General features: G+C 37.7%; 1 protein-coding gene and 1 non-coding gene across 4 annotated transcripts in view; one reads left to right on the top strand and one right to left on the bottom strand.

Annotated features, from left to right (window-relative positions):
- The window catches only part of HECW2 (HECT, C2 and WW domain containing E3 ubiquitin protein ligase 2), a 356,852-nt gene that overhangs the window by 266,278 nt on the left and 72,546 nt on the right, over positions 1–18,028 (top strand). For all 3 annotated transcript variants that reach the window (XM_055345429.1, XM_055345430.1, XM_055345431.1), the window contains 2 exons: positions 12,484–12,618; positions 15,994–16,096. In XM_055345429.1, coding sequence (XP_055201404.1) covers positions 12,484–12,618; positions 15,994–16,096 — 238 coding nt within the window. The remainder of the gene's footprint in view (positions 1–12,483; positions 12,619–15,993; positions 16,097–18,028) is intronic.
- LOC129523105 (small nucleolar RNA U13) lies at positions 12,990–13,091 on the bottom strand. Its single transcript, XR_008667064.1, has one exon. It is a non-coding gene; the product is annotated as a small nucleolar RNA U13 (small nucleolar RNA).

Here is an 18,028-nt window from a genome sequence, read left to right as displayed (position 1 = left end):
GACAGAATAGATTGGTGGTTTCCCTGGATTGGAGGTGGGATGGGAATGAATGCTAGTGGGTATGGGGTTTCTTTTGGCAGGAGAAAATGTTCTAAGATTATGGTAATGTTTGCACAACTGAGTGTATATACTAAAAAACACTGAGTAGTACACTTCAAATATTAATTGTATGTATCTGAATTATATTTCAGTAAAGATATTTTAAAAATTAATACATTGGATTAGAGGCAGGCCAAGATTCCCTTCTTAGCTCCTAGATTCTATAAATCCTTTATTCTTCAGTTTTGAAGTTTAGATGATATGGTTTGAAACTGGACTTGACATCAAATATGTAATGTGTTTCTTTCTGCATTTAGAAGGGTCTCTTCAAAATTCCACAGTTGTTTTAATCAGTATTTTGTTCCGTTACTTGATTTCTTTATTTTCGTTCTGTAATGATGGGATTGGCAACTAAGCCAAGTTTTATGCAGGATCATCCTTATGAAACTGTGATCAACATCTGTTTGTTGGATCTAAGGCCTAGGATTTTCACCTAACATATAGGACACGTTTTGACTTGTTTCATTTTGAAATGAAACATAAGCAAAGAACATGGGCCAGTATAAAAAAAAATTCTCCTTCTTATTGTAATAATTCTTAAATTTTTGTACACTCTCAGGAGTGTGAAAAGTAAGGGTAATTTGGGGTCTGGATACAGTGTTAATATAAATGTTTTATATTTTTGCAAGAAATATGCATCAATAGTCTTAAAATGTGACTTGTTTAAAATGCTTCTGGTTCTTGGCTAGGTTTGATCATTAGTGTGTGCTCATGGGGATAATATATCTGGAAGACAAATATACACTTTAATAAGGAAAACCAAATGTTATTTAACTTAGGAATACTTCTTCCTTTCTGTCTCTCTCTCTCTCTTTCTCTTTCTTTCTTTCTTTCTTTCTTTTTCTTTTTCTTTCTTTCCTTCTCTCTCTCTCTCACTGTCTCTGCCTCTCTTTTTCTCTTTCATCCTTCCCATTATTAATTTGATGGATTTAAGAAAAGTATCCAGCAGGAGGGTCAGGAGTTCTGGATCCATCACATCTGATCTGACCTCTGTGAACTTCAGTTTTCTCTAAAGCGACGGTTAGCCCCTTTCCAGCTCCTGGGGCTGGGGGTAGTTTCAACTTAGATAATAGTGGGATTACAAATGGAAGAAAAACAATTAAAATTATGATTATCAGTCATTGATTTAGTATTCCTTGACCTATGGTAGAGAAGATAAAAAAGCTGTACAGTGACAAACCTCTAGAAATTTATTATTTCGTTTGGAGAAAACAAAGATACAGAATGTACAAATACCTATAAAATAAAATTTATTTTGTTTTTAGCCGGGATTGCTGCTCACCTGGGTATTACTGCTGCCCACCTCACCAAAATCTTGATTTGAATTGTTAACTTAAAGCAAAGTTCTATTTAGTACAATAACTAAAAGTTTCATCAATTTATCATTTCATGAAAATGATAAAGATTTATTGTTAATGGCCAAATCCTTACTGTAATAGGAAATATACAATGGCTTTATAAAGATACACTGTAGGATTAGTCAACATCCCATTCCGGCTCTGAGCATACTGCTGACCTCCTTTGACCATGTGGTCCAACGAATGGTTTTTTCAAAGTAGGGTTCCTTTTGCTATTGTTCTTTGCTCTCCATGTTGTTCATGACACCGCAGGGCAGTGCGCTCTCACATGTTTGCTCCCACCTTACAAGTGTATAAAAACCCAGACCGATCTGTTTTTCTGACATGGTTATTGCATTCATTCTGGTAGATTTGTTCTCTGGCTGGATCAGTTGCCTCTACTCTGGTGGTTACATTCTCCATCAGCCATGGTCATGAAAGTAAGATTTGCAAATATCCTAAGCAAGATAAGTAACTTTCTCCTTAGAACTGGAGCTGAAATCAGATCCCTTTGCAAAAAATCATTCACTTCCTGTGTAAAGCCACTACACATCCCTCCTCCAGACTGCTTTATCCCTAATGCTTCTCATATGGGCTATAAAAGAATGTGCAGTGTGCACTGGTGTAGCGTCTGCAATGGTCCAGTGCAGAATGACTTATTTCTGGCAGGGGCTATGTGGAAAGTCTTCATAGCCAAGGTAGGATTAGAATAGAACCTTGAATGGTGAGCAGGATTTTGATAAAAAGGGTTTATGGAGAAGAGAAAATAGGGGATGAGGAGGAAAAACACCCAAAGTAAAGTCATGGAGACAGAAATACACCAGGTAGGTATGTTTGATTCCTATGAAGAAGTGATGGGCAAATTTTAAGAGACTCTGTGTAAGCTGTGTTTTCTGTGTGTGCTTGTGTGTGTGTTACACACGAGAGCTAATGACGTAAATTCTAATCTAAAACCTGGCAGGCTCAAGACCCAAGAAGAGCCTATGTTTCAGTCTCAGTCTGGAAGCCAGAAAACACCAATATCCCAATTCAGTTAGGCAGACAGATTTACATCTTCTCAGCCTTTTTGTTCTTTGGAGCTCTTCAGTTGATTGGGTGACGCCTGCCCACATTAGGGAGAGCAGTCTGCTTAACTTTATCTACTGATTCAAATGTTAACCTTATCTGGAAACACACAGACGCACCCCTAGTGTCTGGCCAAATGTCTGGGTATCTGGTGGCCCAGTAAAATTGACATATAAAATGAACCATCAGGGGTGCCTGAGTGGCTGAGTCAGTTAAGTGTCTGCCTTCAGCTCAGGTCATGATCCTGGGGTCTTGGGATATAACCCTGCAATGGGCTCTTGGCTCAGGCAGGAGCCTGCTTCTCCTTCTCCTCTGCTGCTCCCCCTACTTGTGCAAGAATTTGTGAGCTCTCTCTCTCTGTCAGATAAAAAAAATTAAAAATACATACATAAATAAGTAACACAAACCATCACAGACTCATGTCAGTGAGTATTATCAGTAGACTCCCTAATGCAGAGGGTTAAGAATAACAGGAGAATGATGTAAAATGGCATGAATAATTTGAAAAATACTATAAAGCTTATTATTTCTTAAGTTCACATAATGGGCTTATCATTTGGTTTAATTTTTAGAAAAGAATGTTCCAGATATTCAATATGGAATAACTTTTTCCCCCGTCTCTTTGTTTTGTACTCTCAAACATGCAGTGTTATTTTCCCCAAGTCATTCTACATGGGCCTAAATTGAAATACTAAGAAACTTGGAATTTTAAAAGTAATATATCATAAACATCATTTTTTAAAAAGATTTTATTTATTTATTCATGAGACAGAGAGAGAGAGAGAGAGGCAGAGACACAGGCAGAGGGAGAAGCAGGATCCATGCAGGGAGCCAGATATGGGACTCGATCTCAGGTTTCCAGGATCAGGCCTTGGGCTGAAGGTCGTTCTAAACCGCTGAGCCACCTGGGCTGCCCCATAAATATCATTTTTAAAATAACAATGCAAAATGCTACTCATCTTTTTATTTTAAAGGGAAATGTCTTTTCCCATAGTTTCTTGTGTTTTTCCTATATAAATCATATGCTATACCCCCTAGCTAAATTGACATCCATTTCTGTATCCAAACTTGGTAACCCTAGTGCTTTGTAACTTTGGATATCAGATTGGAGGTTTGAATTAGCAGAATGATCCAAATACCCAACTTAGATGACCATGGCAAGTAGCAGTTATGGTTACGAGGATAGATTTTTTAGAAGAAAACAAATATTTGTACAGTGAAAGTTACCACAATTTGAGCCTACTTAAGGATTCTCATTTTACCAGACCAGAATAGCCAACGTGGCTACAGAAGTTGACCTAGTGATGACACAGATTTCGGTTGTATCCCACAGGAAGCCATCAGCCACAATTTATTGGGTCAAGTTCATCTCAATGAGTAAAATGCAACTTAATATTTGGAAGTCTCCAGTGAATCCCTATAATACCTTAGGATAAGCTCTACACTTTGAAAATCATGCTTTTTGTTAGTTTGATGACTACATTTGTTATTTTTTTTAAATATTTATTTATTTATTTATTTATTTATTTATTTATTTATTTATTTATTTATGATAGTCACAGAGAGAGAGAGAGAGAGAGAGAGAGAGAGAGAGAGAGGCAGAGACACAGGCAGAGGGATAAGCAGGCTCCACACACCGGGAGCCCGACGCGGGATTCGATCCCGGGCCTCCAGGATCGTGCCCTGGGCCAAAGGCAGGCGCCAAACTGCTGCGCCACCCAGGGATCCCTACATTTGTTATTTTTGTGGCACATCTCTTTAATTGTTTTGAAACAGTACCTGTTTGTGGTGGTTACCTGATTTAATTACCTGAAGTTACACAGCAGTCTAGGTGGAGATGGAATTAAGTTCTAAACTTGTAAATAACGTGGATTTTAAATGATCTCTTGCTGAGTTTTTAATGGGGTAAAAAGGTGTTATACTAAGTGCTAACTCACATAAATACACATAGAAGGCAACAGGAAAGAATAGTTCTGGGACAGAGTACCTTTGGGAACGAGAGGAGAGAGCAGAGATTGGTTTTGTGAGTGTATTTCTGAGAATGATTCTAGACTCATGGAATTTTGAAGGAATTTATCCAAGTATGGAGATGGCCTTTGCCTTTTATTTTGAAATGGTTATCTTCATGATCTGTACAGAATCTTCTTTATGAAATATAGTATGCTATTTTAAAATTTCGTGGCAGTGACTTTCTGTTGTATCTAAAATGGGCTGATTTGGATAACACCATCCTCAGTCTTCTATAGTGATGTTTAAATGTTTAATGGCCAATGTTTAAAAACCAGCTCTCCAGGGGAAGTGTGGAGGAGGGCTGATTTGTAGCATTTGCCTTTTTTTCCATGGGGTAAATTCTCCCACCATAGCCCATTTCAGGCTGCCAGCATATTCCCTTAAAATCTCACAATCAGCTCTCATGTACTGGTGCAAGCCAACCCCAGCATATCGCTGACTCTCCTATTATATTTCCAACACCTAAAATACCACTACTCCCAACACATAAAATATCCTTTTGCTAACATTTTATATTTAAAGTGTTGCGAATATAGTACTTATCCACATCTGCTAACTGACCATCTGTTTCCAGAGCTCTAGCCCAAGCACCATTGGATTCCTGTTTTGTCTCCTCGCAACTCTAAGTCTCTGATCATAGCAGTTTAACAAAATAACCTGCTTTAACTTTTTTGTGACTCATACAGATGTCATGGAATGTTTGGGATCATTCCCTCCAAGTGAACCAAGTGATGGAAAACATTAGCTTGATTATTTTTTACTTATAATAAACAGCATCATTCAGCCTTTTCATTTCTTCTATTACTAAAAATTCTGTTTGGGATATCAATATAGAGAAAAGAATACTATATTTATTCTTAATAATTGCAGAGACACTAGGGGGAGGGAGCCAGGAGCTGAGAAGAGATTTGTATTTTGGAAGGGAGAGACTGAGTAAATACAATCTTTATAAAAATTAAAGTAGATTACAATTAACTCTTTTTTTGGGCATTTTTAAGACTTTGTAGAGTTGAGAAGTCAGAAGTAAGAACAGATTCAATATGCAGTGCTTCTAATTTATAAATTGTTCTTATCTCCATAGCTTTCCTTTTCTTTTAAATTGAAATGTAATTGACATACATTATGTTAGTTTCAGGTATACCATAATGATTCACATTTGTATACATTGCAAAATGATCACAATGAGTGTAGTTGCCATCTGTCATCATACAAAGTTACATTTATTTGTGACGAGAACTTTTAAGATTTATTATCAACTTTCAAATTTGCAATACGACATTATTGTTTATAGGCATCATGCTATACGTTATATTCCATGACACATATTTTGTAACTAGAAGTTTGTATCTCTTGATTGCTAATAGATTAGCAACCACTAATCTGTTTTCTGCTTCTATAAGTTTTGTTTTATTGCTTTTTTTTATTCCACACATAAGTGAAATTATACAATGTTTTTTTTCTCTGACTTATTTCAGTAAGCATAATGCCCTCAAGGTCCATTCAGGCTGCCACAAATGGCAAGATTTCATTCTTTTCTTATGGCTGAATATTCCATTGTATATACATATACCACATCTTGTGCATTCACCCATCACTGGACATGTAGATTATTTCCATATTTGGCTATTGTAAATAATGGTACAGTAAACATGAGGATGCATATATTTTGTTTGAATTAGTGTTCCATTTTCTTTGGGTAGATACCCAGAAGTGGAACTGCTGGATCATATGGCACTTCTGTTTTTTTAATTTTGGGGGGAGCCTTCATATGTTTTCCACAATGGCCATACCAATTTATATTCCCTAGCAGTACATTTTTCCATATCCTCACTGACACTTATTTCTTGTCTTTTTTTTTTATATTAGCTGTGTTGACTGGTGTGAAATAATATCACAATATGATTCTGATGCGTATTTCCCTGAGGGTTAGTGATGGATATCTTTTCATGTGCCTGTTGGCCATCTATATATTAAACTTGCCCTAGTTCTTGACTGTCAAGCTGCCTCTCCATTTGTTACAACTCATGGGGTCCAGAAATCCAATTTCTCCTGCTGCAAGATCCTGGTATTCAGTGGTTATTCCCTGTGTGGGCTGCCCACACCCACTGGCTTTGGGGAGCTGTGGGGAAAGCTGGGAAGCAGATAGGGTACTCACCTGCTGCCTCTGGCCAGTAGTGGTAGCAGTGTGAGGGAATAGGGCAGGGTCGGGTTTGGAGGGTTGGCCTTAGCAAGATAAGTTGAGAGTGCAAAAATGACACCCACGAGTACCTCAGTTCCTGGAGAGAGTCCCAACAAGCTTTTGCCCTTTGGCATATGCTTTGAGATTAATAAATAATCTTCACATATGGCCTAGGCACTCTTTCCAAACTGCTATTTTTGTGCTGGATCCCAAGGCAAGTGAGTCTGCACACAAGCCCTTTAAGAGCAGAATCTCTATTCCCTACAGCCCTGTGGTTCCTCTGGTTGTAAGTCTGGTTGGTTTTCCAAGCAAGATATTTTGAGAGCTTGTCTCTCCAGTGCAGGTCTCAATGGTTGGGGTGCCTGATAATAGGCAAAGCCCCTCACAGAGAAGTTCCTTTTTTGTGAGACCCCTCCCAATGGTTTCTCCACTGGGGGTGGAATTTTTGGCAAGTTCTCTGCGTCTCCTACCCATCTCAATGTGACCCTTTTATCCTTTGTTGTGGAGTGGCTGTTCAGCTAGTTCTCGTGTTCTTTTCCGAGGGAACTGTTTTGTGTGTAGCTGTAGATTTGTTGTGCCGGTGGGAGGAAGTGAGTTGAGGATCCTCCTGTGCCACCATCTTGGACCGCCTGCTTTTTTGATAGCTTAATAGAAGAAGATAGAAGATCTGATCTTCTTTGTGTAGCATAGTTACAAGTGCTTGTTTTATTTTGTTTATATGATCTTTTAATGTGAATTCCGGGTTTAGCAGAATGTTAACTGGAAACAATTTCAAACTTCTGTAACTTAGATTTGTTGAGCCTGGGGTTGGTATTTCTTCACAAATACTGATGGCTTTTTCTTTTCTTAAAATAATAGACGCTTAAAAAAATAAAAAGAAAGAATTGTGTAAAGAGAGAAGTGTATTTTGTTTGGCCTCACTAAAATACCACTTGGCTCCAACCAGCCCGTATTTCCTGACTCGACCATGCCCTGAAGCAATGAAAGGGAAGAAGTTCTTCAAATGAGATTTGAGTTTGTGTATTTGCATTCCTTTCAGTTTTTGACTGTGTTGTTAGTCTTAGTTGGTCCAGCACTGTGAAGCTTGAGTCAATTTACTTAATAAAACTTAACAGTAGGGAATCTATGTTGTTCAAAATTTGCTTTGCTCTGGCTAATCTGAAAAAGACCCATTTTGGGATACAATTGTTTTTTTCATGTAGTCTACATTCTCAGCATGCTATTTATCCACACAGAATTTATTAATATGTGTTAAATATTTTCATAAATAAAGGCAGGCTATTCAAGATGGTGACATAAAAAAATGACCCAAAATTAAAAAAAAAAAAAAGTACTAGGTCAACTTCATTACTGGCTTGAACTACTTAGGATATCCTGTGGGAAAGTGATCCACTTTTCTGACATAATTGGTTTGTGTGTCACAAATAAAAATGGCAAACCTAAAATTTACAGTAATTTTTTCTATGCTTTTCTCTATTTTAAAGTAGAATACATTTTTTCACAACTTAACTGTGACTTAAGTAGTCCCCTTTACATGGATAAAGCAAAGCACCGAGGAAACCTGTCCATGGTCACACAGTGGGTGGGGCAAAGGCAAAATGTGTGCCAAGAAATTGTTTTTTGTGCTTCATTCTCTTAGTGCTCTAGTGATATGATTTTGATAGAGGCCTTAATCAAGACCTTTCTCTTCAAGTACTTGGCAGACTTAAAAAGTGTGTGTAAACAGTCTGCACATTCTATTTGACTCTGTAACTAAATAAACCCTTTGTGGGATGCAAATAGCACCTATTCCCCAGCTATAGCCAAGCCTCCAACTGGTCAGTGATGCAAATTGTGGAGAGTAGGTACAGTTTACTATCTGACATTGGTAGCAGCCTTTTCAGTAATGAAACAGTGTTAAGGCCCAGCACTGTAAGGGGCTGTTATTGCCAACCTAATTTAATAAATACTTAAGTGCTCGCTAAAATCATGTACAATGTAAGGTATGAGGAGAGTGGTAGGAACATGAAAAGGAAAAAGATAAGGAGCAGAAAGAATGGAAAAAAGGAAAAAGATAAGGAGCAGAAAGAATGGAAACAAAAAGACATATGAAGAGGAGACCGAGGGGAAAGAGGTACTACTCATTGGGCTTTACAGTCAGTAGAAAGAAGTTCAAATCCCAGCTTTATAGATTCCCAACTATACATCTCACTTAAATGAGAACTATTACCTAACTATACTGAAGGCAAACAACAATGAGATATATCATTATTTATCAAATACTGAAAATCTTTATTTATAATGGTGATTGTTGGTGGTGATGTGTTCTTCTGTGCTTTGAATTTTAGAAAGGCCATGTTTGCTCTGCATTGCATAGACTTCAGTGTATCAGGTAGGATTTGTTCTAGCTGTATTGTGATAGAAACCCATACAAAGTTTAATATGCAAGATTTAATTCATTCACATAAAGGAGTTCAGAAGTAGGCAGTCTGGGGCTCTTAAGGTGATGTCTTAAGTTGTGAGAGCCCCGGCCTCTTCCATTTTTTGCTCAGTCATCTTCTAGCTTTATGGTTCCATATGGCTGCTGGAGCTCTGGCAATTATATTTCCTTGTAAGGAGGTTTTCCAGAAGTATCATGTGATATTCTGTTTACATCTCATTGGCCATAACTTAGTCTGGGCCACACATACTTAATAAGGAGCTCAGGAAGTCCAGTTTCACTAGTTCTCTAGTTTTTTGAGCCTTGTATATGGAATGTAGAAAGAAGTATTGTGATCCTGGGAAAAATGTCTTAGAAGTTAAAACTTATTATTAGTACTAATAATAGTAACATTTAAGAGGTCACAGGCACTGTGTTAAAAAATTTATAAGAACCATCTCATTTGCCTTTTCTTTGATGTCAGAGTCATTATCGCCATTTCACAGAAAAGAAATTGTGGTTTAAAAAAGTTGAGTAGTTTGCCCAAGGTTATGTCACTAGTAAGTGGTGGACCTAATGCTCAGAACCAGCCTTGTCTTTCTCTAGATCCCAACCATTTAATTAGTACTTTGCCTCCCACTTCTCAAGTTTTAACTTGGTAGTTTACCCATATCTATATTGGGATGTTTTAAAAACTTCTATCGTATCTGTGGTTTTATAATCTTTAGCTCTCCGTGCTTTTCACCTAGCACACATACACACACAAACACACATATGCACACATATCTCATTTACTTTTTTACTATCTTTAAGTATTTTTATGCTTATGTAAAAGAATGTGACTTTTATGACTTGATTAGTTCATTGTGAGCTGTCTCTCTGTACTTTTGGTCAAGATATTAGCAAATTAGAATTTTATTATTTACTAAGCTCCCCCCATCTTTTCCTCAGATTCAGTCTCAAAAGCTATTGGGGATAACAGAGTGAGTAAGAAAGAGTCCTTGCCCTTGAGGCAGTTACTGTGTAATTCTTTAGAGAATTGGTTTTAGACAAGCCTCTTAACATCAAATTATACTATGACACTACATGTAAATCACAGCTGACCTAGATGTACACACCCATTTGTCCTTATAATTACAAGTGCATCATTGTTACCTCTAAATGACTACCCATCCCTTTCAAAACATTCCTAAGAAATTAGGTAGAGTAAATAGGCGATTCTATTTTAGTACTCTTTTTATTTTTCCCTTAAAAAATATGGTTTATATTATTGTTTTAGTAATAGAAACTTAATCTTAATTTCATAAATATATGTGGCTGATTATGATATCTATTATTTTGAAATGACCATTTGTAAAAATAGTTTAACTTCTATTTTATGACATTTTGTATAGTGGCAGAAATGATGCACAAGCATATTAGAAGCCCAAATCAAACAGGGACCAGTGTGACATTTGGGACGAGAACCTGCCAAATAAGCCAAATAGAATTTATTGATGGTGGGGTTTTTGTGGGGTTCTTTCTTTGTTTTTTTTGTTTGTTTGTTTTTACAAGATCAGAGAAGACAAATATTCCACCTGACATGTTAGGAAAAAAGGAGCATTACCCAGGGACGTGAGGCTGATGACATCATCTCCTATAAGACTTCCACTTCATTCAGTCTTTGTACCTGGAAATCAGATATTGAAAGAAGGGACTGATGAGGATTCTCAATCAGTATATTTCCCTGCTTTGTTTTCTAGTCCATCTACTGCTTGAGGTTATTTCCTTACAAAGAATTTTTTTTTCCTTATTTGGGAGCTACCTACAAATTGTTTTTCCTATTTGCTGATTATGTATATACAGAAATATTTTGTTTCATAATGGGAAGGTGATTTTTTTAAATTTTATTATTATTATTATTATTATTATTATTTAATTTATTTATGATAGACGTAGAGAGAGAGAGAGAGGCAGAGACACAGGCAGAGGAGAGGGAGAAGCAGGCTCCATGCCGGGAGCCCGATGCGGGACTCGATCCTGGGACTCCAGGATCGCGCCCTGGGCCAAAGGCAGGCGCAAAACCGCTGAGCCACCCAGGGATCCCCTAATTTTTTTAATTGACACAAATTTTTTATCTAAACCTGGGATTTGCCTCGGTGTTTTCATACCTAGTCTTTAAAGTAGTGAACCGAGCTCCATCAGTTTGAGAAGTCAGTTCTTTTTTACTTGGGTTATTTGGCATATATCATGTGCCCTGACACTTGACTTAAAGGTAGTATGTCTCCCGGCTCTCCTAATAATCCTTTTATCTTGATGACCTAATAAACTTTATCTGCTCATGGAAAACTTACATTTCCTAATTGTCCTTGGGATAATGGGCTTTGTTATTACCTAGAGCAAATTTTACTTTGAAGACTTATACCATTTGGCTCCTAATGACAACAATAAATTAAGCTAGTGTAGAGCTTCAGAATTTAACAAAGAAAATGAATTTTAAAAGGGTTTTCCACATTATATGCAGCCCTTACTGCAACAGTGAAGGAAACGGTTTATGGTGTTTTGTGATGTCATCAAGGATTCTGCAGTAAACCCATAGACATGATTCCTTCCTCCTTTCATATTGTAAGGGGGAGAAATGTTTATTATAAATGAGGGAGATATGTTTTTATAAGAAATCCACAGCTCAGAGAACTTAAGTGGCTTGCTCAAAGTCATTGTAGGTGATAGAATTTGTATGGAATGTGTGATCACTGATTAAACTGGAAAAAGCAAATGGGAAGGAGATTTTAAAATCTCGGAAAACTGCCAAAGAGTCAGAATGTTTTTTCTTAGATAATGGGTAGCCAGTGGAAGCTTTGGATTGGAGCAGTGATGTAATCAAAGCATTTAGAGAGAATATTCTGATACTGAGGTACTGGTTAAATGAATAAGGTTGTAGAGATGTGGAACAACTGAAGACTATTAATACTTATATGTGTAAGAGAAGGCCCTGAAATAATAGGATGGTCAGCAGACTGGGATGGGACAAATGGAGGAGACACTACCCTGGGGAAAGAGGGGAGTCTGGAGGCTGACAGTGTAGGAGAAGGAAAGAAGTCAGTGATGTTGAAGTTTCAGGTGCTAAGAACTTCGTAGTAACCATCAATAGCAGCCCGAAGAGCTTAAAGAGCCCCAGTTAAGAGAAGCCCAAATGTCCTTTCATATGACTCCTCTCTAAGATCCCATTTTTGAAGACTATCTCTCAGAGTATTTCCTAAAATCAGGAATAATGCTCCCCAAAGACTAACATTGAGAAAACGGAGCTAAGATCATTAGACGAAAGTGAGTCTTTTCCTGAGTGTGTGAAATGATGGATCAGCTAAGACAAGCGTGTGGCATGAATTTGACTATTGACCGAGGGGATTGTTTCCTAGGCATTTTTTGTCGACCACAACTCCCGCACCACCACTTTTATCGACCCCCGGCTCCCACTCCAGAGCAGTAGACCCACGAGCGCGCTGGTTCATCGGCAGCACCTGACCAGGCAACGCAGCCACAGCGCAGGCGAGGTGAGTCCCACACCGCATACCCCCGGGAAGGGCCTGGGCCTTCGTGGAAGCCATGTGGACATGGTGGCTATGGCAGTGGGCTGGCTTCTTATTATTGTCTTGTTTTTCCAGTTTGATTTGGAGATTAGCCTTTGGAGACTGAGACGTGTTGGAATGTTGACAGGGCTTCTCTGGGAATACACAGAACCTAATTTGCAAATTTTAAAAGACAGGTATATCAGGAAAGATGAAAGAATTGAGAGTTTTTTTACAATCGGGAGATGATGAGAGAAAACTCTCAATGTTATGAACTGTTCAGGAGAGGATCATGGTAAACCCTTTTGCATATCTGAAGGTAGCTTCATAGGAAAAATAAATGTAAGTTTTTTTCATGACCCAATGGTAAAATGGGCAGAGGTCAAAACAAGGTTTGAGAGAGGCGGACATCACATAACTGAACACGCAATCATTATGCTTATGAACTGCAAAACGATCTAAATGTAACTTATAATGGGCTAAATTGTAGTTATATACCGAGAGGTTTTCTGCGCGAGGGTTGCTGGATTGCATTAAAATCTTCAGCCAATGCTCTGGGGTTGTGGTGTCCTCACTAATATTCTGTAAAATCACCCTATAAATGAGAGTTGATTCATGTACTACTCTAAGAGCCCAGAGAAAATGGGCAGAATTAAAAATTACTGAAAGCTCTACCAAGCTCTACCTTGCTGGCTTGCAGTGACCTGTGGTAACCACGTGGGGGCTCTCAAATAGCTTAACCAAAAAAAAAGAAAAAAATGAAATAATCACTTCCTGTTTTCCTTTTACTTTAGCAGCTTAAATAAAAGGAATGTTTTAGGTCAACTTTTTTTTCTCTTTAATCCTGGTTATTCTTTGAATGTGTATCATCGCTTGGTATGCATTATTTCTAAAAATTTACCCAGGCAAAAAGAATTAAGATTCTTTTCCATGTCTGCGTGCATATTATATTTTCAGTGTTATGTTGTAGGTCGAATATCTTTGTAGCCTCTCTTATAAGAAAAATTATGAATGCGATAAATAACTGGATTTGATTCATCAGAATTCTATTCTTGGAATTTCCCCTCATGATTTACATACTTGTGTGTTTGCTGATTCTAAGTGCAGACATAGAAGAGCATACTTGAGAAGTGCATATAAAAGTGATATATAAATCTATTGCAGGATGAAGTATGCACAAAAATATTTATGTTTTATGAGTAATAAATCTTTACTTTGCTGCCATGGAAACCATTAGGGGTGAACTGGATGATGCTAACAGCATTCATCTGAAAAGCAGAACAGTTCTCTCACCTTTGGACCTTGTGTGTGATGCATACCATAATTAGGGCCCTGCCTGACTTTATCACAAGGCCAGTGTACTTTAGCCACTTGCCTTATCTTGACTTCACAGTATGGAGCTGGCTGCTGGGCCTGGTCAGGACTACATGCATAAGATTAGCAGCAGACACCTTCCTTTTTCTTTCAATTCCTCTGCCTCAGAACCTGAGTTATTTTCATGGTCTAGTAGTAGCCTGTTGTGGTAGAGGAATCCTAAGCTATACCTTCAAATTTAAATGAAGATAGCTCTTCCTGCTGATGGAGACTGAATAATGGAACAGAGATAACCTCATACAAACTCAGCAGTTAGCCCCAGCCTTGTCAGACCATTGACAGGAATGGGCTTTCTGGCACAGCTGTGGGAAGCCTGCACATTCTGTAGTGCTACACACATTTATCTGGCCTTGCCCACTGTCTGACAGTCTGGTTTGAAGAAGTGGGGTGTTGAAGGGAAGACAGTTGGCTGTTCTGGAAAATAATGATGCATGACCACATATTGACAGGAGGGCAAGTATATGTTCGCATATTGAAATAAGTTCTGTACTGACAAACAAGGTTGGTTAATGATCGAGTCTCCTCTTGAGAGTGGCTGACTTTACTCTTCAAAGCCGATAATTCAAAAGAAGCAGAGTGAGAAATTTCTCGTCAAACACAGAAGTCTTTCCACCCACTCTCTTATACTCATTTAGCAAATATTAACAGGTAGTAGAAATTTTAATTGTATCTGCCATCCAACAAGATAATTCTTACCAAACACTTGCAGTGTAGAAACATAGTGGTTGGTGTGAAGGATACAAATAGCATACGTTCCTTGTTTTTATTAAGGAGAAAATAGATAAAACTAACCATAATACAAATGAATACAACTATGTATGAAAATGCTTTATGTATATGACATTCATAATGGCAGCTGCTTAAAAAATGTGTACCAAGTGCTGTGGGAGCTCAGAGAAGGGAGCATTTAAAGTCAGCTTGATCGGAGGGGAAGGCTTCATCAAGGAGAGGCTGTTTGAACTACACTGTGAAGAATGAGTGGGAGCATTCTTGAAGGATAGGCAAGCAGTGTAGAATGGGAACCGTGTTTTTAGTTTTAGGGCCTTTAGAAAAACCCTCACCAAACACCTAACAGATAACAAGGTGATAAAATGGTGGTGAAGGTTTGGATGGGTGGGAGTAGAAGCTCTGTTTTTAAAGCCACAGTTTATAAATCCAGCATGTTATTTTGCCTATTTTTCTCTTACTCTCTGATACTTCCTCTCTACTGTTGTCTGAATAGACTTCTGTAATACTGCAGGGGGTTTGCTAAAACACAAGCTAAAGCAATGTTAGCGTATACTGATTGGACTATTAATGGGCATTTTTGTTGATCTACTCATTTGTATGAGTTTCTAAATCTAGAATAGGTACAATAAATAATTCAGGTTGGGGCAACCTTATTTAACTCTTTCACATCTGCTGTGATTAGTTCCCTGGTGTGGGAGGTTCAAACCAGAAAGAGCTGTTGTACGGGGTGCTCTAACAGGCATGTAAAATTGCTTCTAAGGAGAAAACACACCAACTCAGAACCCCACACGAAGCCAGCTGCTCTTTAGCCTCCATTGAGCAGGGATTCCCCTGACCTGCCTTGTCTGAAAGAAGGGGTAACCTGGCATTGATACTTCCCAAGTTCTCTCTCCGATCGATGTATTGTTGCAGGGTTTTGTTCTGTCAAAACAGAGGTTAGTCCTGACAAACAGGTCTGCTGGTTAGCTTCTACAGCCCCGATAATTGTTCCCATCTGGAACTACTTCTGTTACCACCTGGTACATAGTCACTGCCTGGGCCTCTGTCAAGGATATGTGTGCCCCAACCCGTGGGGGTTCAGTTCAACCACTAAAGCAGAGCTTTTGAGAGCCCCATGTCAGCTCCTCAGCTGCCTTCTGTTCTGATCAGTTGGTATTTAATGCTCATTGTCAAGTATTTTGAACAACTAGGCTTGGTGTGCTGATTTAAGCCAGTCCGGGTCTTGGTGCAGAACATAAAGGATCCTTCTATTTGCAGGTAGGAGAAGATTCTCGACATACAGGACCACCAGTTCTTCCCAGGCCATCAAGTACATTCAATACAGTCAGTAGGCCACAGTACCAGGATATGGTTCCAGTGGGTATGTCATCCCTTTCCAGAAATCTTTATTTTCACTTTTCATATCAGTGTGAATCATGCATTCTGTGCCAATACTTCCCTGTTGTCAGCCTGCTACTTTTGCCCGGTAATGAGAAACTGTTGCATTATCCCTAAGAAACTGATTGGAATTGCAAAGTACTCATGTCATATAAAATCCTACAGGATGAGATTTCTTTTTATATTACTCTACCTTTTCTGAGTAGAGCTGTCCTATTAGATGGTTGAAGTAAAGAAAAATAAGCTCTTGTGGCAAATATATTATGTGGTCATTTCAAATTCAGCATTGGACAAGCATATACTTAGTATCTATCTAATGCTTGGGACCAAATTTAAATAGTTGTGTGAACCTACTGTAGCCTGATAATAGGAGATCGATGATGCCACATTCTTAAAATTTTGGTAAAGAGCTGTGTATTTGTAGCAAATACAAGGCAGCAAGAGCCTCCAAACTTGTGAAATTAAAAAAAAAATTAATTGCAAATAGGCCTAAAGAACAACTTTTTTATTCACATGGTAAGGTTGGAGTAGATCAGTTTTCATACCTGGAGCCCTAAAGCAGGCCATATGGGCCCCCTGCATCATCTTAAATTTGAATAGCTCTCCATTTGTCTGTTTTTATCTCAGAGTTTTCACTTCCTTAAGGAAGACTTTAACATGAAATATAAAGTAATTCCCATCCATTATTTAACTAAAGAAGTTTGACAAACACTGGACAAGAAGAAATCTTGGATCCAAACCTAACAGTCTATTTTATCATGGTGTTATGAATAGGATACTATTGCACAGAGAATTTAAAAATCTTATAAAATTGTTGCTCACAAAGTTATCTAGTCTCTGTAGATAGAATGTAAAGACCCACTGACAAAATTTCAGTTGTAAAAGTGTTTCCTTAAAAAAAAAATTTAAGTGATCTCATTATTTACGTAGGATGAAATGTGTGGTTAGGTACACTTCAGATTTGACAATGGGTTTCCATGTTAGCAGGTAGTATTTTAAGACTTTTATTCACATTTAACTAAAATACATATGCATAGGCAGCATGATGCAGCTGAAATTTGAACTGGCAAATGTTTAGAATGTTGTATTTCTTTTATTTGGCCATTTGTTAAAGTAAAGCATGTTCCTTGATCATATTTATGGACACAAGAGCGTTGACTGAACTAGGATCACTGATGTTTGAGAATCTATGTGTTTAATTCTGTGGGTGAAATCTATCTATATTTCTGATTAGAATCAGATATAATCAAGATGAATAATCTTAAGTAAACAAATTGGTTTTCTTGACAAAAGAGGAATAAATTATTAGAGCCCTTAATGAATTGTAATGAACTATTTTAAAATTTATTTTAAAAAACTGTGGACATTAGCCAGTTTGACAAAAATACATTTTTTATTTTCTTTTGATGTTATATACATAGTTTGATGATATACAACAATTATGTTGTACCTGTTGGTATAGTTGGTTTGGTAAATAGCTACGTGTGACAAAATGGCATTTATTTCCACATAAAATTTGAGAATGGTTTGTCCTCTACATTTTGGTAGTAGCTGTTGCCGACAACTGTTTCTTTGTAAATCGAAGTATAGTTGACCTAGACATACAATGTTATATTAGTTTCCAGTGTACAACATTCCACAATTCTATACTTTACTCAGTGTATATCCCATACAGAATTATTACAATATTATTGACTATACTCCCTGTGATGTACTTTTCATTCCCATGACTTATTTATTTTATGACTGGAAATTTGCACCTCTTGATCCCCTTAAACTATTTTGTCTGTCCTCTCAGCCCTCTCTCCTCTGGCAACCATCAATTTGTTCTCTGTATTTAAGAGTCTATTTCTGATTTTGTTTGTTCATTTGTTTTGTTTTTTTAGAGACCACACATAAATGAAATCACACAAAA

This window comes from Nyctereutes procyonoides, unplaced genomic scaffold, assembly GCF_905146905.1.
Source record: "Nyctereutes procyonoides isolate TBG_1078 unplaced genomic scaffold, NYPRO_anot_genome, whole genome shotgun sequence".
NCBI classification, from domain to species: domain Eukaryota; kingdom Metazoa; phylum Chordata; class Mammalia; order Carnivora; family Canidae; genus Nyctereutes; species Nyctereutes procyonoides.
Note: the sequence above shows the minus strand (reverse complement) of the source record. Positions and strands in the feature narration are given on the sequence as shown.